The 24606-nt window shown below is 37.5% G+C and overlaps 1 protein-coding gene across 27 annotated transcripts in view; it reads left to right on the forward strand.

Moving 5' to 3' along the window:
- The window catches only part of ADGRL3 (adhesion G protein-coupled receptor L3), a 737803-nt gene that overhangs the window by 447758 nt on the left and 265439 nt on the right, over positions 1-24606 (forward strand). For 26 of the 27 annotated variants that reach the window (XM_084758697.1, XM_084758684.1, XM_084758710.1 and 23 more), the window contains one exon: positions 5739-6539. In XM_084758697.1, coding sequence (XP_084614823.1) covers positions 5739-6539 — 801 coding nt within the window. Of the gene's footprint in view, positions 1-3563; positions 3576-5738; positions 6540-24606 lie in introns of those variants that run through there. The other variant, XM_084758692.1, reaches the window with a different exon arrangement.

The following is a 24606-nucleotide window of genomic DNA, read 5'->3' on the forward strand; positions in this document are numbered from 1 at the left end:
TGTCATCACAACGTTCATTTGCTTATGATGTCGAGAAGGGAGCTCTTTATTTTTAGATTGTTGCAGTCTGTTTTATGTAAGTAACATGCAGGAGCTTCCACTTTTGTGTTGTTTCCTTTCAGTTTCACATGAAGTTGAAGATACCACCTCCTCATGTATTTTATTTTTCTCTACATCCATTAAGGTATTGAAAGGTCTTACACAGATAATGAGTTGGCTCTCATGACTTTACCGGTTCACCACTTCTTTCTCTAGCATATTTGAAATACCTAAACACAAAACTGTTCACCTTCATTTGGATTATGTGCCTAATAAATGTTCCATTCATTAGATATTTGTTATGTACCATAAACTGTGTGCTTCCAAAAGACACATTCATAGGCTTGTTTCTCCTCTCCATTTAATCTGATTTTTCTCGTGTAGGTGAGCGTCTAGCATTAGGCTCAGAAATAAGCTAAGGCTGGCCATTGTTAAATGTTACCAAGCTTTTTCCTGACAAATTATGTCATCTTGCCAGCTTTTGTTATGGAAATATGATTTGTGTGAGCATGTTTCATCTTAAATTATAGGACTGCTTTACTTCAGCCTTGAAAATAGCAAATAAATGATGAATGAGCTATAGCCAGTCACGACATGGCAAGACCACAGTAATTATTCTCCAAAAGCAGAACTGCCTAGTCAATCTTAATTCTGAGCAGCAGAAAACAGCAAAGCAAGAGTGGCTTGCTCCACAGGGCATGCCAAGTGCCTAGAAATTAGACTAGCACTAAAAGGTTAAAATCAAAATTTTACCAAATAAGAGTTGAGGATACAGAGGTCAAATTACCCTTGAAAAATAAAAACTGAAGTTGAAGATAGTATTCACACAATACAATAGCTGTATATTTGTATTACTTTCAACACGTGCCCTAGTACCTTATTTAGAAATAATTATATTTTTACTGGTGTGTAGAAAGTTATCATGGAGTTTACTCCTACTTCAGAGGACCCAAAGTTTGACTGGCATTACCCGCATCAGGCAGCTCACTAACATTTGTAACTCCAGCTCTAGTCATTCCATTGGCCTCTGTCAGGAACAACATATACATACAACAGACAGACAGACAGACAGACAGACAGACACACACACACACACACACACACACACACACACACAAACACACACACATAAATAAATGAAAATAAGATAAGTATTTGAAACAACCAAACCATCACTAACAAACAACACTAGGATATTTGCCTTTTATGTGAAAGAAGAATAAAGTTCTGGTATTTTAGAATATGAATATTTTTAAGTAATTTGCAAAGTGGTAGCCGATTAATTAGAAATTTTGTTCTTAGACTAGGAATTGGAAATGTCAACTTTTCGTTCCCAAGCTCAGTCTATATTGTAATGAGCATCAAGTTTACACTGTGAGGGTCTCAATTCTGTCACTTTTAAGTTGCCAGTTTTCTTTCCTCTCCTTGCCAGAGTGAATGCATTCTTGGTCTTGATCAAATTTTGAAATGCATCTTTTAAGTAAAGCTATTTGTTTTTAAAGCAAAATTAAAGGGCATGTGATTTCAATGCTTACTGTAATTGGCCGCAATAGAGGTCTGTTGATCTGCAGCAAGCACAGGACATCCAAGCTGAGTTAGCAGATCTGTTTGCACACTAATAAAAAATACAAAATGTACTTGACTTAGGGCCCCAAGAGGTTGGCAGCATGGGTGGAGGCAGCCTGGCTACTGGCTTTTTGCTCTCTGTCTTCTCCTGCAGCTCAGGTCTCAGCGAATTGGAATTATCCAGAAGCAGACACTGCGCCTACACTCTGTGTGTTGTGTTTTTCTTGCCCTCACATCTCATGTTGTAGCTGTGGAAGAAGAGTCTTCTGGTTCAGGCCCTCTTTCCATCACAACAGAATGAGCTTTCCTTGAGAGTCCGCAGGCTCGGGCACTACCACCATTCACCTTCAGGGGGATGTCTCCTAGATAAAGCTTTCCATGGGTGCACACTTACCCACAGCCGAGGCGTCATTTAATATAAAATAAGTGAGGATAGTGACAATACTGTGGTAATGCTTCTGAAAGACTTGTAGAAACAGTGTTGAAAATCAGATGTGTAAATTAGTAAGTTTCAACTTTCCTATATATATGATATATATGTGTGCGTGTGCATATATATTCACCATTTTTCTTCTAATATATGCTACACTTTCACAGGAGTACACATATTTTATTTTGAGCGTAAATAAAACTATTGGTTTTGGTTGGGTCAAAGCATAAAAATTGCACTCAAATGTAATTGCTAAAGCCCAGTATTTATTGTTTGTTTTGAAATATCAATGAGGATGGCAATTTCAATTTATTTGCATGTGATAAACATCATCAACTCACCCCTTCTATTAAAATTATCTTAGTTTTCCAACATTTGGACCATGATTTCTCATGTTTGTTTTATAAACCCATTTTCCCCAACTCTTTGCCTTTTTCAGGTTGGCCCCTTTTGCTCATTAAAATGTAGGCAAATTGCATCTACTTATACATATTTACAAGGTAATGAAGGTACCAGATAAGATTTCATGGATATGATACATTTTCTCATTTATATCAGAACCTTTAAAATCATAATAAGATGCAGGCCAGGCGTGGTAGTGCAGGCCAGGCGTGGTGGTGCACGCCTTTAATCCCAGCACTCCGGAGGCAGAGGCAGGCAGATCTTTGTGAGTTCAAGGCCAGCCTGGTCTACAAAGGGAGTCCAGGACAGCTAAGGCTACACAGAGAAACCCTGTCTCGAAAAACAAAACAAAACAAAAATCATAATAAGATGCACATATGCATAAAATGCTTGAGAATCTCCTGTAGATATTGACTCAGTTAAGTATTTCAGAAAAGGCCAGACAGAGGCAGTAGCTCACTGTTTACATTAATATTCTGATGGAAACTTTTATGAGATAGTATTTTTCCATCTTAATGTCAGGTATTGAGGGATGCAAGGGAAGATTGCTTGTTACAATTCTAAGTGCATTCATTTACTTAGTGTAGGATCTGCCTCCATTTACTTGTAGCTTCACAAGTTGTATTTCTTATAATTATGACAAGCTATCCAAAGTCTATGGTCCTAGGAAATGAGTTACAGAGGTCTCTAGTCTAAGCAGGTCAGCTCTGTGAGCTTCAGAACTAGCAGAGCTATTCTGTTAAATAGCGGGTGGCATCCTCTATAATATTTGTAAGTGAAACTAACCAAATTGTTTGACAGTTCCAGTGTGTAAACTTGCTTATCTTTCTTTCAAGTGCAACTACTGGTATTTTTGTTATAGTTATTGCAACCACTATATTAAAATTTACAGTAATTTTTTATGTTTAAGTTATGTATTCTAAAGGTTATGATTATTTTAAAAAATATTTATTTTTGGTGAAATGTTTTTTAAAAACGACAAAGTGTTCAGTTAAGCAAGCATGACTGCAATAAATTATTTACTTTCAGTTTGGAAAAGGTGAATAAAAACTGCTTGGCCAATACCGTACCATTAATCTATTCTCTTTTCTCCTTTCTCTCTTTACTTCTCTCTCTCCAATAGAAGTGGAACAAAAAGGTAATTAAATACCTTTCATAAATTATATACTATTTATAGGCTAAGTTATTTAACAGTTTAACATTTAGTTAAATAATTTTGTTATTAATTCTTATTTTATGCAAATTTATTGACTACTTCTGCTGCTCAACTTCACTTTAATCTGTTTTACTGACCAGTTCTGGTTTGATTTTTTTATCCTAACAGATTATTAATATGATAAAATCATCAACACTGTATTTTATTCCTCTTTATTTTATTTTAGTAATTAGAAATCCAGTGAGCATGGTTAATAATGATTGCTTTAGATTTGTTCCTCAGTCTCTCTTAATTTCCTTTAGTTCTAATGTGTTTCTCCTTCAACATTAACACTTAACTACTAGATAAAAGCAAGAAGATAGTCTTCTTAATTATCCCAAAACATTAGTGTCTGTGGCCACAACACTCTGAACACATGCAGTCTTATCTTCTGTTAGTAACCAAGGGCCCATTATTAACTATAACAGAAAGGTTATATGCAATTTTCAGTCAGAGAGTAACTTATACTTATAATAAGAGCTTTCATATTAAAACTCCTAAGATTTATAAGCATAAATATTATTATTGATCAAAAATTTATAATGGTCCCATCTTTGCAAATACTGAAGGTCAACTTTTCCCAGAGAACTTTTTATTTCTTTAAAATTAAAACTTTAAAATCCTAGGAATGTCCTTTCATTTCAGCCATCTTTAATGCGTAGCTGAGCATCTTCCTAGACTGTTCCCCAGGGGATCTGTGTTTCTAGTTACTACTAAGGAACCAATCATTAACAGCAAAAGGATAATCTTTTATTCATTGAAAAGCAGGTCAACATCCAATTCGTTGTGATTTCCTAAAAAAAATTTTTTTCACCCAGGAAAATTCTAATAATCTCAAAACTAACTGCGGACTGCATGGTTATGTTTTCAGTGTCTTTGCCTTGCAAGTAATTGCAAGCAACGCTTCCCAGAGCAGGTTCAGCTGAACACTATCATCCAAAATGGCTCCGTGGAAAGGCTCCTGGGATAAAATTGTGCAACACGGTTATCCACCCAACGTCTGATTTAGAAATTCATCCTTGCCACGGTTTTATATACTATCCCGTGTCATAACTGAATGTGGCCATGGGTCCCTGTTTTCTTTGTGTGCAGCGTTCAACTGTGCCACATCTGCTTCCAGAACCACCCTTTGGGAAACGTTGCTTTTAGCCCCTTCATTTCAGATGAACCTGCCAAGCTTTCTTACCGCCATATTTAACAGTGTTCTCCACTGAATCGTACTAAACCTCAAAAAGAGTCAGATGATTCCTGCCCACTTTCCTTCTGAAGTATGAGCAGCAAAATATAGCAAGTAATCTTGTTTTTTCAGTGCTTTTCTCATGTAACAGTAAAAGGTACATGTTTTTAAGTTCCAATAATACTGTACTTAACAGGACGTTTTTAACTGATTAAAATCTAGATCCTGGGTTCTTTTCTGTAACCTTTCGCCTTTTCTTCTTTTCTTCTACCTCTTTTCCTTTCTTTCTCTCCCTTTCTCTTTTTCCTTCCAGTATCCATCCATCACTCATCTTTAATTGAATGGGTTGCATGCTCTCTGTGTTGCAGCAGCTTTGATAATTTTTTTTTTGCTAGAAGATTCAGTGCCTGTGTTGCAGATCTTTTTATTTTTCCTTTACTTGAATAATAATAATAATAATGTGGGCTATCATTTCTTAATGATAAATAACTATTGAACAGCCAGTTTCATCACAAAGGAAACAATGGATTGTCATTTTTAAATGAGATACAGTTCTTCAATGAACTGATGAAAGCATCACGTGTGAACTTGGTACCTTGTGATATGTCTGTAGAACTCATAGACGTATGCTACACTTCAGACATGCATTAAAATATGTGTTTGCAAAGGTAAAAATAAAGAAAAAAAATCCACAGCTGCTTCTAAAAATGGCTAACATTTCTCAACAAATGACATCAAATTGTTTGTAGGCAAAAAAAAAAAAAACCAAAATTATTGTGGAAGAATTGCTTTGTGTAACAGAAAGTAATACCACAAAATAAGTGGTGGTGGGTATCACTCGTTTGAGTTGCATTCTGTTCGCTGAAAATAATAACAGATGAAAAATATTCAGTTAATATATTTATTCCTATAACTTTCCCTCCTGACAGTTTTTCTCTGTCCTGGACTGCTCAAAGGAGTGTACCAGAGTGAGCACTTGTTTGAATCCGATCACCAGTCCGGGGCATGGTGCAAAGACCCTCTACAGGCTTCTGACAAGATTTACTATATGCCCTGGACACCCTACAGAACTGACACCCTGACAGAGTACTCATCCAAAGATGACTTCATTGCTGGAAGGCCGACAACTACCTACAAGCTCCCTCACAGAGTGGACGGCACCGGATTTGTAGTATATGATGGTGCCCTGTTCTTCAACAAGGAGCGGACCAGGAACATAGTAAAGTTTGACTTGAGGACTAGGATAAAAAGCGGAGAGGCAATCATAGCAAATGCCAATTACCATGATACCTCCCCATACCGATGGGGTGGCAAATCTGACATAGACTTGGCAGTGGATGAAAATGGATTATGGGTAATCTATGCAACAGAACAGAACAATGGCAAAATTGTCATTAGCCAGTTGAACCCTTACACCCTACGAATTGAGGGGACGTGGGACACGGCCTACGACAAGAGGTCGGCTTCCAATGCATTTATGATCTGTGGGATTCTGTATGTGGTCAAGTCTGTATATGAGGATGATGACAATGAGGCCACCGGGAATAAGATTGACTACATTTACAACACCGACCAAAGCAAGGATAGCCTGGTGGATGTCCCGTTCCCTAATTCATACCAGTACATAGCAGCTGTGGATTACAACCCCAGGGACAATCTGCTTTATGTGTGGAATAACTATCACGTGGTGAAATACTCTTTGGACTTTGGGCCTCTGGACAGTAGATCAGGTAAGTTTGATTTTGGGTAATTTTCTGAGGATTCTGAGGAAAGCTACGTTGTTGTTGTTGTTGTTGTTGTTGTTGTTGTTGTCGTCCTCCTCCTCCTCCTCCTCCTCCTCCTTCTTCTCAATAAGATGACTGTTAAATTTTTATCCAACTTCCTATGTCATCTTCCAGCCTGGGTATCGAAAAGAGAATATGCTTTGTCTTTTCATTTTAGAAAGCTAGGTTGAAATGATTTCCCCTCTAAGAATGTGGACCAATGGGAAAGGGACCGTGCCCTTTACAGAGTCTGTCGCTTAACTCACCCTGCCTCTTGGAACTCTGTTTGCCTTTACCTCATAGTTACATGTTCGTATGATACAGTATATAAAACTTCTGCTAAGATTGCATGCTGCCCTTTCACATTAAGTGTGTGATGCTCTGGAGAGTGCTTTTCTCCTCTGGAACATATCAGAAGGTTAGCTTTTAAAAAATGCTGCTGAAGCAGGACACCAACAAATTAACCATGCAAAGAGCATTACAGAGACCAACTCTCAGGGAAGTAGGGATGATTTGAAAGTACAGGTATCTCAGCAAACCTACTTAGTAACTCATAAGCGCAAAATTCTCATCTCTGAATAAATGACAATAATTCAAAACATTGTCATGATTAAGCCTGAAATAATCTTTAATTTCAATTATTTGAATGGTTCCCCCTTCTGGAGCACACTATTAACTTTTGATATTATATAAAGAGGACTATAAAAATCCTTAATGCTTTTCTTTTTCTCTTTCTTATTATTAGAGTTTTGATGGGCATGGTGCTTCATGCCTGTAATCTCAGCACTTTGGAGGCCGAGATGGGAAGGTTGCCAGGAGTTCAAAGCCAGTCTGAGTAATGTTGAGTTCCAAGCAAGCCTAGGCCACAATGTGAGACTTTATCTCAAAATTAAATTAAAGGAAAAAAAGTAGCCATTCAGTTTTGTAACATGCCATAATACTGTTGTGCATGTTAACCTGCTGGAAAACATAAGTATGTGTCTGAGTTTTGGTAATAATATAGTAATTAAAAATAATTTATTTAGGGCTCAGTGGTCAAGAGAAATGTCTGCTCAGAGATACTGAGTTCAATTTCTGACAACCACATAGTGGCTCAAAACCGTCTATAATGTGGTCTGGTGCCCTTTTCTGGCATGCAGCTGTACATGCAGCTAGAACACTCATTCATAAAATAAATAACTTTTTAAAAACAAAATAAAATATTTATGTTACTAAGACTTTTGTTGTTGACCACCAGTGGTAGCACACGCCTCTAATACCAGAACTCAGGAGGCAGAGGCAGGTGGATTTCTGTGAGTTTGAGGCCAACCTGGTCTACAGAACAAGTACCGCAACAGGCAAGGCTACACAGAGAAACCCTGTCTTTAAAAGAAAAAAAAAAGAGTTTAGTTGTTATTATTTCTGATTTTCTGAATTATATGCCTTACTCTTATAAGCATGCCATTCTACTGTCTAATTTACCCCATAGTATATACATACTCCTACAGAAATAGATTTATTATGTCCAATAAGCATGCTTCACTCACCTTTTTCTTATGTATGTTTCTTATCACTATTTCTTCTCAGGCATGAATAGTGTATATATAGATATAGAGAGAGAAGGCTCAGTAGGCTGTTGTTGAATGGACAAATGAATAATGGCTCTCTACCTCTTCCTCGTAGAAACTGACAAAGTTGGTAGCATTTTCGCTAATCTTTGAGAAGCTCAATTAGAGTGATGTCATGTCTTTCCACAATTAGCAATGCTGATATTTTGTTGAGGTTTCTTTTCTACAAAGAGAAAGCCAAGTCTGCAGCATCTGCAGTAACAAGTTCTAGCAACTCTTTGCAGAATACATGATCACTCCCCTAGACTACAGTGCCAGCTGCAACATACCCGGGTACGGCTCTTACACTCGGTGCACTGCTGAGGTGAGAACCCAAACACAGCCTTGGAGGAGCCTCTCAAGTCCATATATCACAGCCGTGATCTTCCTAAACGAAAATTTGTAATTTTTTTCTGATAACACTGTTTATGGATAATATGTAGAGCCTTTTTCTTTTCACTCCACTGAGGCATGAAGTAGTTTGAAGTGGAGAAAATAGCTCGAAGTATACAATGCTGTAGTTAAAAAAATAAACACACCTCACATTTTACTGAGTTTTTAAATTTTTGTTTGTTTGTTTGTTTACCTCTTTGTGTAGCCTTGGACCAGGCTGATCTGGAACTCAGAGATTGGCCTGGCTCTGCCTCCCAAGTGCTGTGGTTAAAGTTGTGTGCCACCACCTCCGAGCTTTGCTAAAAGATCTTATTTTATATTTTATCTGGAATAAGTCTAAAATTGCTACTTTAAATTTAATAAGCTAACACAATTCTTAATCCAGACTTTATAAATTACCCTTAAAGAAGATACTTTTAGTTTATGCATTTAGACAATTGCCAAAAATACATTAGGCACCAAAAATCATATGCATGTAATCTCCCTAACATATATGAATAGAAATATACATATTTTATAGAGAGTGAGGAATCATGTTCATTGTTTACATATGAAAAATTATACTATTCATGTAAATTTATTTGTTTCTTTATGGAAGTTAAATATGGGACATCTTGCTGGCATATATCAGTCCACATTCACTAAGATACTCTTATTACAATGAAAAAATATTAAGAAATTTTAAATTTCATCTTATTTGAATTCTTTGTAACAAGAGATTCAGTTTTCATTGTTTTGAATGATCACACTTAAAAACTTTGTCCATTTGGCAAACAGTGGGATTTAACCTGTGTTGAATTTGTCAACATAATCACCAAAAAGGTATCAATTTGTATGCATGGATGCTCAGATTAAACAGCTAGTACTTTGGCTTTGGACCTGCTGCAATTTAGAAGTGTAGAGAATAACTGCAGAAGTAAATTTTATGCATGCTATGTGTGGATATGAGGATTTCAATTAGCATTAATAGAAGCTGTTCATCTCCTTCCACAACAACAGCTTTAGCTGGGTGTTTTTCAGCATAAATTACCCTGATGTTTTTCAAAGCAGCTGCCTGTAGTGAATTCTTCCTGTCATTTTTGTTATGGTCTTCTTATGTCTGTGTACAGAAATCTCAATTTAAAAGAAATATTTTAGGACAAAAACTTAGGAAGAAAAGAAGGAAAGAAGGAGAGAGAAGGAAAAGAAAAGAGGAGGAAGAAAGAATATAGATCAAAGTTTGTGTGTTGTTTTCTGGCACTCAGCTGGAGTCTTTATTCTTTGATTTAAATTATGTTCTGTTAATATAAACAAAACAAAACAAAAATAGGACTCAAATTTTCATGTAAAGGGTTATGTTTGTTTTACTTCTGCTGTATCTAACTATTATATATAATACACACACACACACACACACACACACACACACACACACACACACACGTATTTATCCCATGCTATACTTACCCCATAGGCATCATCTGCCTTTGAATCTGAATGTGAGAGTTTGGATTCTACACTGGGTCCCTGTTTGAATGTGCAGTTTTACTCTTGGTTTTAACAACTGTGGAATCGGAGAAATCGTGCCTATTGGATAATATTGTTAAACTTTAATTAGATAGTATGTTTATTAGATACATTAGAAAGCTTAACCTAATTGTTACATGCCATCCATATTTTATAAATGTTATATATTTATATAAATGTTGAACCATGTTATCCATATTTTATAATATGAGAGATGTAAATCTTTGTAGCTAATATTACTTTTTTAAGCATCTTTTTTCATGGCAGGCAAAATACTATTACTACTACTAATAATAATAATAATAACAATAACCATCATCTTTAAAAATAGACCTTTCTTTGTCTTAAACTATCTCTAGATCAAATACCACTTACAGTTTTGCTGAGATAATTAAAATAGTATAGATTTCAACTCCAAAACTTGCATCTATTCTTCCATAACAAATTCACTTTTAGGACTAGTAGAAAGGCCATCTTTGCTCCTCAGAACTATTTTAAGAAGTGGTTTTGAAGCCATTTAATTCTAACCCCTTACTTACTCCTGGCAGCAAATTAATTCCCAAGAATTTAAATGAGCCCCGATTATGTAGAGTCTAAGTTTGGCTGCCTTCGAAGACACCTAAGTTTGCTTTCTTCCTAAAAGAAAACGTCTGTGAAACAGATTGTTCTTAACAATGTGTACGTAAAAAATTAATTTTAACTAAAGCATAAAAATTTTGAATTTAAGTGTTCATTTTTGACCAAGTGAAGTTTCCCTTGGGAATGTAGAGCTATTCTTCTTAGGAAAGTTAGAAGTTTAATATTTGTTTCTTGTTTTTCACAGAAAACATTAGTTTCAGAACGTTAACCTCTCATCATTTATTAGGCAATTATCAAATACAAAATTGTCACTCTTCGTCTGGTTTTCAGCATGAAATTAGTGTGAAAATAAAAATAGAAACTTTCACTGATGTTCCTATTTAGTATTCGCATTTAGCATTTAATTGTATCTGAACACAATTTCCTTAAAAGTATTAAGAAAAGGATGTGCTTCACATTAAGGGACTCCGTGTGAAAAGCCCCTAAATAAATGCTTTTGGAGAGATACTAAGAAGACTTGGATTCACAATGAGATATTACAGTTAGGACTGTTTAGTGGTTTTTATCCGTAGGTAGCCTTTCTTGACTGCCTGATAAACAATAGGTGCCCCACAGTAATTTGCTGGATGAAATGTTCTAAACTTGTTATTTAGGGCTATTGACAGAATGAAAATATTTCGGGTGCTTCTGTGGTGATCCTCTCACTGTTTGTGTAAAACACAACTTGTGTTGTCAGTTTTGTTAGTGAAAACAAAACAAAAAACAACAACAACAAAAAACTTTAGAGTCTGGAGAGATGGCTCAGCAGTTGTGAGTACTGGCTACTCTTGGGGTTGGAGGAACCTAGTTTTGATTCCCAGTACCCCCATAGCTACTGTCAGCTATCTGTAACTCTTATTTCCTAAGGATTTGACACCTCTAGCCTCTGTGGGTGCCAGCAATGCATGTGCTGCAGTGATAAACATGCGGGCAAAACACCCATACACGTTGAGTACATAAATAATTTTAAATGAAGTTTAGCATGTGTTAAAGATATGCTAAAGCACATTAGCACCTAATTAAAAACAAGCAATTAAGAGAAATTAAAGAGAGTGGTCTTACGGGAGAAAAAAAAGTGGGCAGCTGTTCAAAGAATTTTTGTTTTTATTCTGAACAAGTTTCCAGTTGACAAGTTGTGAGGATTCCTTCCACTTAAAGAAAGTAAAATTTGTCTTATGTTTAGAGCAGGATGGTGGCTGTCCTTTACTGAAAATGCATTTTGTTTTAAAAACAAGAGACTCAGTGTTGGGTAGCATGTAAAAGAAACACTCATAAACAGCTACTGTAGAGTTTAGAGTAGGTGTGAAGAGCTTGGTTGTTTGGGCGGAGCAGAGCGCCAGAGCTATAACTATTGAATCTAGAATTTTCTTCAAAACATATTTTAACTACATCCTATCGTATCAAATCAGTGTGTGGTACACACTGATCATTACCTCACTTTCCTATATATTTCTACCTTGTACATTAACCATCATCTAGGGACACTTGGTTATTTTGTAGATGATTTAAGTGACCCTCATATCGGCAAGACCCAAATATCTTACCCCTCTCTCCATTTCAGTAATAAATATAGATTTTAGCACAAAGTGGCTTGGGAGGGAAAGCATCTGAGAGAGAGAGAGAGAGAGAGAGAGAGAGAGAGAGAGAGAGAGAGAGAGAGAGAGAGAGAGAGAAATTGAATGGGTTCTCATAGAAACAGACGGACAGACAGACACAGAGACAGACACAGAGACAGACACAGAGACACAGAGAGAGAGAGAGGTGGGGAAAAACAATGACAAAAGCCAGGAACACAACTGGTTTCCAATGACTGATCTATCAGGACATCCTATACTGTTTCAGAAATATATTTTCCTTGCCTCTCACAGTTTGCTTCTAAGCTATTCATATAAAAACCTAGGCATCCCTAGTCAAATTCACAACTATTTCCCATGGAAGTAAAGTCAAGTTGGTTATACAGAGAAGCCTGGCTTTAACTTGTCCTAAACTTAGTATGCCTAAGATATGAAAGTCTACTGGTTGAGGAGGACTGACAATGCACGGGACAATAAATACTAACGAACAGAGTGCTGAAGACAGGTGCTGCAGGCCTGAGGTGTTCTTTCCAAGGACAGGCCACATTTTCTCAGAAAGCCATTGAGATTTTGTAAACGAACAGTTCTACACGCTTGAAGAGAGCTGGTCCCAAAGCAGCGACACACAGCCTGTGCACAACCGTTGAACAATGCAGAGGAGGCGAACCTTCTGTCCTTATAATATGCTAATTAGTGCATCTCTGTCTCCCGCAAAAGCTCTGGCTATGTCCTGATGAATAAGAACTTTAAACACACATGACACCTCGTTAAAATGTAATTTTCACATCATATATCTGAGCCCTTTACTCTTGACAGCTGAGTAATGTGAGTGCTGGGCAAAGACTCCTGGACATTTTGAAACTGCCACATGTTTGTTAGGTAGCTGGAGCTGCTGCCTGAAGGGCTTACTTTTATATGCGCTGCACCGGAGACAGGAGACAGAGTGTGAAAACGCCGCCAAAACCTTAAGTCCCCCGACTGCAGGTTAGGGTCACTTTTCAGTTCCACTTGAGATGCCGTGTTGTCTCCAGAGCTGGGATTGCCTCCATCTTTGGAGCTGAGTGAAAATTTCCAAAAAGAAAAACACTCTAAAACCTGTTGCTGATTCTCAGTCTCCCAGCTGGAGTTTTTGTTCGTCAGCTGTTTTCCTGTGTGGGAGAGCTCCCTCTCATTTTCCTGAGCTTCTTCATTGCCTGTGGTGACAGCTGCTGCTGAGTGACATCTCTGAAGCTGCCTTTCCAGGAAGCACAGGGAAAACTTTAATGAAAATTTCCTATTCCATGTCAATCGAGTTCTCCTTCATATTGTTTTACCTTCCCTGTACTTGTCTCTCACCACCAAGGGTTAGATTTTCCAGAATGCCACAGTATGCTTTTCAGCCTCAGAATATAAAAATTACATTCCTATATAAAGCAAAGCTGGACCTTCTTTCCTACAGCTGAACCCAGCGATCCATATGAAACTGACATCTCAATGACCTTCCTAGAAGATGTGCTTGTGATTAAAAAAAAAGGGGGGGTCACAGATACAAGAATCGTTTTTTTTTTTTAACCCTACAAATTGATGTCTCCAATCAATGAATACTGAGTACAAGATATGTAGAAAATTACTTCTACAGTTACTACTCGGGGCATACAAAGATGATTTCGTGAGTGAGAATGCCGAAGCACTCCATCTGTTTTCTTCCCCAGCTGTTACACTGCTCATTAGCATGTCCACCAGAGGGCAGGCAGGTGGAACTGAAATAATTTCTCAGCTGCTTATGAGCCCTCCTCTTAAGTGATGTTTGGCAACAGTAGCCAAAATGTGATCACTGAATAAGGGGTTGGGGAGGATGTTCCCCTTAGGATCTTATCCTCTGTCCTTAATAGCACGGAGAAAGGAGACTTGGCTGCATTAAATATTAGCTGCTAAGATAGCTAAGTCTGATTATATGTGCTTAATGTCCGATTTTAAATATTTAAAATAGTGGCCAAGTACATTAGATGACAGCTCCCAAGCATGAGTTTTTTAAGTAAAAATCTTCTTCTTTCTTAGTAATTAATTTTCCACTAGAAATCTGAAATCCCCAATAATTTTGATGAATAATATAACTCAAGATACATAAGTGATAGATAAAAATCTTTAATACTGTCTGGTCACATAGGCTAGGCCCTTTTAGCAGATCTCCCTGAAAATAAATGAGAATATTTCTTTAAATTTGCTTTGGAAGTATCCTGTTACCTCTTCATGCTATTTATGCAACAGCGCAGCACAATACTATGAATCTATGAACATAGGGAAGATACAAATCAAAATCATCTTGTGCTTTTTCTGTATGGTACTTCCTGAGATTAATTATTTTAGCTTTAAAACTCAAACATTTATAAACAATCTTACACAGAAAAATTTTTTACCGACAGGTAAATGTAAGAAAATGGTTAGCAGTGTTTATAGTCCTTTGTCAGTTCTGGTCAGCCTGATGCTCAGCTTCAACATGTTGTCTCCATCCAAGCTTTAGGAGAATGAAGAAGTCATAACAAAATGCAAGGGGAAAAGAGGGCAGACAGTGTGAATATGTATTAGGAGTTAGGTCAAAGTATGTAAGGTAAGGGAGCCGACGCAAGAATATAGCAACCGTAGAGTGAAGACAACTTGCAAAGTTTGCTAGGTTTTGTGTACCTTTGCCCTTAAAAACACTAGAAAGTCATCAATCCTGAGAAACCCATTTTATAAATGTACATGTGAATTTCAATGGTGCCCAATTTGGAATCACAAAGATGTGATACTCTTATATTCACATCTCAAAAAAAAAATTAGCCATGGCTCACAGCCTAAAAGAGACTATGATCATCTGTGTGTGTGAGATGTAGCACAGTGCTGTGCTAACTTCTTGGAACTTCTTGAAGACGCAGATTTCATTACTGAAAGATTAGAAGGATTAGTTGGAAACTTTGCAGAGATTCTGAGCAATTTTAAGGACTTAGAGATTTGAGGACTAGATCATTATTAGATTTAAATCTACTTAGCATGTTATATCCATTTTCTGAATTCAGACATATTGCTAACTACTCTCTCAGGATCGTTATCTTTGAACAACATTGGCAAAATGATGAAAATTAGAATAAAGAAATGAATAAAAGGAAGAAAGAAATACGTGTGTTTTTCCTTTGATAAACAAGTAGACGTTAAATGAATAAATGTGGGGTATTTCCCTTAAAAGGAGTAATGAGTTATCATGTATTTTTTATTGTTAAAATATAACTTCCCAAGGTTGATTAAACTAATCCCCAGAGGCTACTAATATGCTTTTAAAAACATGAAGAATGCTTATACATTTATAATTGGAATGTTAAGTATATGAAACATTTCTGAGAGCAACTTAACTGTAGTTATATAGGAGAATGAAAAACTGTCTTTCTCTCTTTAAAATTATCTGCTGAGACTTCATAACAAAAGATATATTAATGAGATAAAAGAATATAAATCTTTATCCTTTGTTTATTTTCATTAAAAAGAACCTTGACAAGGAATAGACTACCTAAGGCTAAACAAGACTGTTTGAACTTAGGTGTTTTAATATTACTTTTATAAAAAAATGCAAAGATATTTTAAAAGATGACAGGGAAGAATGTCTTAGGAATCATCATAAGTTCCCTCTTGAGATTTGAATGGGCAAATTAAAAATGTCAAAATATTACTGAGGAAATAAATGTGAAAGAAAGGGCCTTGCCTTGCCTTATTTCTTGGTATTTTCCTGTTTAAGCTAAGCATAAAATCTCTGTGTAGCATTCTCCTCCTCCATGATGACCGCATTCAAACAACGCATGTAGAAGCAGAATTCACCAAATATCACCAAATTTGATGTGAATTTTGTCTTTCCTATGGCTTCACACCGCTTGTGATATTTAATTTATGGATAGGTACATTAAGAAATTAACAAATGATAGAGATGATGCTCTAATACAGTCTGGGTTTTGAAGACATTGCCATTCTCTTGGACACAGAACTGTGATGCCACCGCAGCTGGTCCGGTAGACTGGGCATGTGCAGGGATGCTGAGGAGTACAGTATTTACCTATGGGAGATGGGGGATGCTGAGGAGTACAGTACGGACCTGTGGGAGATGAGGGATGCTTTCAATTCCAGGATCCAGAATGCTTTGGAATACAAATCATGAATTATTCCTGGAATTTTCCTTTTTTTTTTTTTTTTTTTTAGAAGAATTAACCACTGGTAACTAAAGCCAAAATAGGTAGATGACAGACAGGCAGAGAGATGATAGATAAGCCTATGGCTAAGAAGTGCATTGTGGTTTTTAATGTCCTGGGCATGCTAGAGTATGTTTCCATATCTTGATTAAAGAGTCCTGAAACAGCACTTAGCATGTTATTGAGTCTACTTCCATGGGAAAAGTATCATGGAAAGGCTTATCTATCTTGCCAGAGAACTCAGAAATACTTCTGATGCTCCATTCCAGTGCTTGGTGTAGTGATGGTATCATACCACAGTGGCTACCGCAGTGCTTATGAGGACGGAAACAGAGATAACGAGAAATTCATAAGTAGAAATATACCTTTATTGAACTGGAACAAAAAGAAGACCAACCATTCTAATCAATGTGATATTAAACTCTGTGCTTTTAGCTTTAATAATAAACCGATTAAAATCACACGTCTAGGGCATTCATTTTTCATAGAAACTTGTGACTATCACCTTTTTTATGGCCTTCTCCTCCCTCGGAAGACGTATACACATTGAATACAATTCAGTGAACACTTTTGGTGAAGGAACCAGGGGTAGCAGGCATAACCACATTATATTCATCTCCAAAATGCATTTGTAGAGAAGAATTTAGGTTGCAATTTTATTTAATCATTTGGAGAGAAATACTTTTATTTTGGCAACTGTTTTGAAAATGTTGGCAAAAACAGAGGTGTCTTTTCATATTTTTTTTGTGTAGCAAAAGTGTTTATGTGCGTATGGAGTATATGTCAGCCTTGTGGTCAAATGGAGCTCAAGTCATTAAGCACTAGGCATGTGGTACAATTTAACCTGTCACCTTGCACTGTAATTTGAATCAGAAACGGTAAGAGTAGATTACACCATCTATTTTTCAACTAGCAACTGAGAAATTTAGAATTAGTGTATAGGACATGATCCTTAGCAGGTTAATAAAGAACAGGTGCAATAATACCACCACACTTTGCCTTTTTTTTTTTCCTGTGACTATTTTTGATGATTATGTTTGTATAGGTATTTATCAAACTCCAGTCTAATGACTCACCACAAGGAGCATTATGTATGTCAATGTGGGTCATGTTAAAATGTTCCTTTTCTACCTGTGTTCTGCACTCCATATTATCAGAGTTCCTCAGCCATGAATCCCATGCTTGCAATGAGCCCCCTAACACAGTTAGAGTCTCTTAGACAAAGAAGCACTGCTCTAGGTGCCTAACACTGAAGTAGAGCTTCTGCCTTAGTGTGAGGAATTGTCTGAGTGCATTAGGAGGCTGTGGAGCTTTGTGCATCCCGAACCTCTGTGGGCTCCGGCTGCTCTGACAAGGAGCTACATCACTTTGTTTCATTAAATGGCCCTGCTTTGTGTCCTCACAGAATTACAGTCTGGGTGGTTGTCAGAGAAGAGCAGCAGCCCGATCCAGGATTAGGCATGTCCCTTTGTGAGCTTGTCCTGGCAATGCAGGGTGCCATTTATCCTCACCTTGAATAGATGGGGGAACCTGGCACAGTGAGCCTGAGCCTAGGCAGTCATGCGGAGCTCTGCAAATGATCTCGCTCTGTTTACGCGTTGGAGGGGTATTGTTAAGGGGTGAGCAGAAAGACAAATTAGAGGTGTTTCTGTAGTGGAAGGAATTTTGTAATGTAAACAGTGGGGCTCCATCCTTACCACAGGAAATCCTCACATCTCCATATTTTAAGGCAAAGGTATATATTTCATCCTGAAAAATGGAATTAAGCACAATTTGAATTTTTCATTTAGGCTGCTAATCCTTGCAGGTGTACTAGCACATAATGTGTCACACATGACGGGTGCTTTCTTCCAGTCCTTTATACTGATTTCCCTAAGCATGGGTGGGTAAGGAGCTGTTCTGAAATGTTGTGTCGCTGCTTTGAGACTCACCACTCCTTCTGGCTGTTTTAATTTATTCTACCTTCTCAGAACCAGTGTGAATGACACTTTTCTTTGCCAGAGGAGGTCTCAAGGGATGCAGGGATCCAAAGAAACTGCCACCCCAATCAGGCTGATACATAAACTCTGGAGCAGCCTTAGTTTTCTCATTGAAAACAGAAACATCTGGTGAGCCTGACCCAAGTGAATTAGACATTAAACATTCTGTTATATTTATGGGACTCTAATACCCAATATACTTTTAAAGATGTATTTATTTTTTATTTGTGTGGCTATGTGCCCACATGGACACATGCACATACGCATACAGGTACACTTGGAAGCCAAACGAGGAGGCCCTATTCTCTGTAGTAATTGGCAGCTGTGGGCCACCCACACTGGGTAGTCCAAAAGCCATAAACATTGAGCAGTATCTACAGCCTTTGTGTGTGTGTGTGTGTGCGCACGCGCACGCGCACACACACATGCACACGTGCACGCACGTGCACAAGTGTGTATAAAAACATTTATATTTAAATTTTAAAGTTGACCATGAAAGTATCATTATATGTAATAAAATAACATTTAATTCATTTATACATTTTAGGCAGTTTCTCTATTGTGGCCCAGACAAGGCTGGGCTACAACTCATGATTCTCTTGTTTCAGCCTCTTGAGTGTTAGAATTAGAAATGTACCCCCACAGTAGGCAAAATGATATATTTAAGATGAAGATCTCTTTAATTTTACCTCTGTTTTGGCCTCTTTTTTGTTGCATGCTGGACGCCTATGGTTATTTTAGGAAGAGAGGCAGTGTGAGTCTCATCCTAAGTGCATGAGTTCCCTCTTCTTCTCATGTCAGTAGCTATGTTAATCTCCTTTTCTTTTCTTTCTTATTAATGTATAGGAATAATATTCACTAATTGTAGCTGTAGCATTGGCCATTATATGTGGATCTGTATGAACAATGAGCATCTGTATCATTGTTTATATTGCATGGTTTTGCTTATTCATTAAAAATTTTTGTAAGAGTAGTGTGGCTTCATAGGATGCCTATGGAGATGAAGAAGTTTATTAGCAATGTTGAACAAGACTTGAAGACTTAATCGCAGTCATCTGTAGATAAACAGAATAGGCATCATCAAAGGTGGGGGAAGGAATGGTCAGGTTATTTATAAATATCATTTGAGACTCATTTGGTATTCTGCTTTCAAAAGACTCATGCAGACAAATACATGTTCTTTAACATACCGAAAATGATAACTTCTATTTCTCTGGTAATTTTTCTTCTCTTGACTAAAAGTACCCCATGGTAGGAAATGGACTTTTTAAAAAAGCAACAACAACAATATAACAATCATATTTAATAATAAATTCAGTATGATAGAAAAAGACAACTCTGCCAGTAAAGGAAGCAGGCAGCTCACCGGGGATACTGGAATCCTAGGAGCTAAGTCAGACATATTGATAGGAGCAGTCTGAGTGTTCCAAAGAAGTCTTAATTCAAGCACTAGGAAATCCATAATTGGAAAGAATCCCATAGTGACTGCTGATTTTTTCCTCTAATTATAAGGGAGTTTGTTGTGTCATAAATCCACTTAAGAACTCTGGTTTCTGATAAGGAAAGTGTCCCCAGGCTCTGCTACTAGACTGGGTGTTACCAGAAATTTCCTTCAGTGGTCCAAGCATTAGGCTGTCATGTAGTAATCAATACAGTGATGTGAAAACACTGTCAGAGTGCTTAAATGTGACATCCACTGTGCCCAAGGGCCTCAAAGAGTTTGATCTTGCACTTTATGCAGGCAGCCTACTCTAGTCTCTGTCTCACTGGAGGTTTTATTATTATTGTAGAAGGTGATGCTACCCTATTATTTTCGTCATTCACTGTGACTCTGGCTTGGAGCCAAGAATACAAAGTGATTAAGTAGATGTTGGATTCCCGTAGATTTGAGAGGGGTATTTTAATGAGAAAAGTATTTTCATTTGCGTACAAATGTCAGAAATAGGAATATAATCTGATTGGAATTTGCCCAAAGCTATGAAAGCCAAGAAAAATAAGATAGGCATTGGGCGCTTTGAAAAGTGGTGATTCTCGATTATATATTAAGTCTCCCCATAAACGTTCTGCCTACATGAGTTATGACCACGCTCAAAGTATTTGACTTCATTTTTCAACACTGAGTGTGTATTATGTACAAATCACTCTAAGGACATTGGTAGATAAAGAATGAGCCTGGGCTTGATGGATTAAAAAAAATGTTACTATTTAGTTATAAATGCAATAGAACTGAAGCTCAAGACATGCCAGGAAAACAAATCCTATAAAAGTTGTGTTTGACATGGATTGATCATTAGGCAAATAAGATACTTAGCAAAATCTGATACTCAGGAGATAAGGAAATGTGGCCTAGGTTAGATTATATTAAGCTTTGAGTTTTTCAATATTTGATAGTTTTTAATGAGAAAACACATGCTGATTTCAGGTAAGTTGGCTCAAGAGAGTATAGCACCTGTGTAAGTGGTGTGAATCACTTCACAATAATAAATCAGTATATTGATTCATGGAAGTTAGGCTAGAAAGTTGTCCCTTAAGGTGCCATAGTGGTGCAAGCCTTTAATCCCAGCACTCAGGGAGGCAGAGGCAGGCAGCCTGGTCTACAGAGTGAGTTCCAAAACATCCAAGGCTACACAGAGAAACCCTGTCTCAAAAAACCAAAAGAGAGGGAGAAAGGGGGGAGATAGAGAGAGAGAGAAGGAGGGAGAGAGGGAGGGATGGAGGGAGGGAGGGAGGAGGGAAAGACAGAGAGAAAAAGGAAGGGTGGGAGGAAGGAGGGAGGGAGGGAGGGAGGGAGAGAGAGAGAAAAGGGCTCCTTGGCCTTGGTTTATTCCCCCCAAGTATTGTTCAACACTAACAGTGGAGAAGGTTTCAGTGTGACAAAAAGCTGCCGTGCTAGAAAAGAGATTACTGAGCAGAAACATCCTAGCATACCAGGTGATAAATTCAGGAAACAACTGGATTTGGACATCAGTATACAAATAATTTTAAATAGAAAAATACAATCCATTAAAAATGAGTGTTAGATCTTCTTTGTTATTGTCGTTGTTGTTAGTAGTACCTCTAGCACTCCAACACAGTTCCTCATGAGAACCCTTTTACTTCATTTCCAGTCGGAAATCCTATATGACAGAATGACTCACTTTGGAGCATCTTTGTGTGATACACTGAGATGTAACGAGCAGAGCCCTGTCCGTCTGCATCTGTGTATCTGCATAGGCTTCTAGTATTTGGGGAATCACAGGTTCAGTTTTTATTGACAGCTTCCAGTTTGAGTTGGGAAAGAATAATGTGGTTTTTGACTACATTAATGAGCAGCAGCACAGTAATACCATAAAATACATGTGAAGAGGGTTTCTTGGTGGTGGTTGTTGTTTGCTCCATTTCTTCTGGCTATTGTTTATACTGCATTCAGAACTTCTGGGCATTAGCTTTTTAGGAGCCTGTGTGTGAGAGCTGGTCTAGAGGATCCTTGGGTGGTGTGTACTGTATCGGGTGGTGTGTATTGTAGGTACTCTGAGGCGTTTGATGAGAGATTTACCTAATTGTGTGGGACTCATTTTCTGAGGTCATAAAGAGCCCTACTATCTACTATGTAACGTAATAATCTTCTAAGTGTCTGTGCGCTTCCTTGTCAACACCTGTGAAATTATGACAGTGAAGGGCATCTCAGACCCGTTAGAGGAAACAAGTTAATATGTGTAAAGTACCTGAAACAACTGGCACACTACCTCCAAGTAAATGTTAAAATAAATAAAGACAAGGATAAATAGCTGTTTATGGGCAGTTCGATAGATTGCAGCAAAATTGAGAAAGGCAACAGTTGTCTTCCACTATGTTATGAGAACACTCTGGAAGAGAAAATGGTCCACCTTCAGTCTTCCGGTTCAGACTAAACATGTGACTAAAAACAATATATGAAGAAAAATCTTATCCGTTCGTCGGTGCAGTTTGAATTTGTCTTCACTGTTGTTTAATTCTACTCTGCTTCCCTACTGCCCAAATCTTGGTCATTTAGAAAATGATGTAAAATTTCCAATTAACTTCCACAGCTCTGCTGCTTCACAGTTTTCATCTAAAATAGCTGTTTTTAAATTCTGAGGCAAAAAAAAAGTCTATGGAAGTATTGTTATCTCCCAAAATGGAATGAAAATTATGCTGCAAATGGTGTTTCTGAATATTAAGACATCTTCTGAAGCTGACTTGCTGTGGTGAGTGAAAGTCCTTGAACCCCTGTTCTATGACCTCATCTATCAAAAAAGAACTTGACATATTTGTAGATTTTTTTTCCCGTTAGTCTCCTTCTTTTTCTTTAACTAAATAAAAGATCACAATGTGGTACCATTCTTTGTAGCATCCAGACATGCTGAAATGACTTCTTCATGCACGTAGCTCTTGATTATACTTAATGGTCTTGGTGAAAACTTTCTTGGAAACATTAAGTCAATGTAGTATTTTCAGAGAATTAAAAAAAATAAAATTTGGAAAAGAACAGAGAAGTTTTTAAAAATTTGTTTCCCTAAAAGGCAATTGCTTTTTCCTGGTATGCTAAGCCTAGAATATTTTTATGCTACCTGAAAATAATCTAGAAAAACAAGGTTAATACATCTTTTGACAGTAGTTCAGTGATATTAGCCGTATAGCACCATAGCATCAAACAACAGAGGTACCTCTCTTAACTTAGGAGAAACCTGAAAGACTTGATATTCCTGGATAATACGTACAGTTTAAAAGCAGAATGTTCATTTTGTGACAGGACTGACATGCTCAATCTTCAGTCAAACTGATAAGCAGCTGTTGTCAAAATGCCAACATCTTTTAATTAAAATCTCCAATGTTTGAGTATGATTGGAAGGCAGTCAGTTTTTTATCATTTAATAAGAATTTCTTTTACTTCTAAATATTCTCTCATTTACCCTTTCGTTTACTGTGTCAGCGGATGTTGTTTGCCAGATAGTGAATGTGGGTATAATAGACAAACGTGTCTTGTTAAATAGAAACAAAATAAAAATAAAACCAGAAGTAGGAGGAACGGATAGCACAACACCATGTGACGTGACATCAGGCTAAAGGAGTTCTCAAGCATTCAAGGAGACACTCTCACCTTAGCCTCTCTAGCTGTTACCCAGCATCATTACGTTTCCTCTGGCCTTGGCTTGTTTTGATTTTTATACGCATCTTCCATGTAAACGGGACATCATATTTTGTTACGTAGACAGTTAGTCCACAGTTATATATCCTCTCTCCCCTGATGAGCTTATAATTTAGTATCATTTTGTGATTAAAGAATTTTTATACTCACCCCACCCCCAGTTGTGATGCTTGTCCATTGTGTATTCTCACTACCTCATTTGGGCTTACTGTTTGCTGTAATGCAACATCATGACCAAGTCTTGGGGGAGAAGAGCATTTTTTGGCTTACATTTCCATATTGTGGTCTATTATTGAAGGAAGTCAGGGCAGGAACTCAAAACAGGCAGGAACTGATGGAGAGGTCATGCAGGGGTGCTGTTTGCTGGCTGAGTCCTCATGGCTTGCTCAGTTTGCTTTTGAGTAGAACCCAGGACCACGGGCCTAGGGGTGGCACCACAAACACAATGGGCTGTACCCTACAGACTTCACCAAAGCCGGATGTTATGCAGATTTTCCTCCACTCAGGCTTCCACATCTGAGATGACTACCACTTGGATCAAGTTGATAAAAACCAGCCAGAATCCATTTTGATTAAAATATAATGTATCAGTTAAGAGCTAGATCTGGCTTTGAGAGCCTCATAGCTTTCTAGAAAACAGAATGGAACTTACCCCCAAAATAAGGAGAGTATTTTGGGGGGCAGTGGTGTTGTTTGTTTAATTTGTGTTTTTTGGCATTGTTGTTATTGTATAGTTGGGGGTTACCATGACATAAGGAACTGTGTTAAGGGATTGACGCACCAGTAAAGTTGAGGACCACTGTTCTGGATCCTAGTTCAGTTCCAAGAACCCACCACACGCTACTCACAACTACCTCGGATCCAGTCCAAGAGGGTCTAACACATTGTCTGGCCTCTGGGGTACTTACACCAATGTTCACATATACTCATCCTTTCAATTAAATGAAGCTTAAAGTAAAATACTACGTAGTAGGAAATATTTTAATCAAGTCAACATAGTAGCTATTTGTCTCTGACACCTGTGAGTTAAAGCTGTCCTCTT

Source organism: Acomys minous, assembly GCF_964271855.1.
Source record: "Acomys minous genome assembly, chromosome: 15".
Lineage (NCBI taxonomy): Eukaryota > Metazoa > Chordata > Mammalia > Rodentia > Muridae > Acomys > Acomys minous.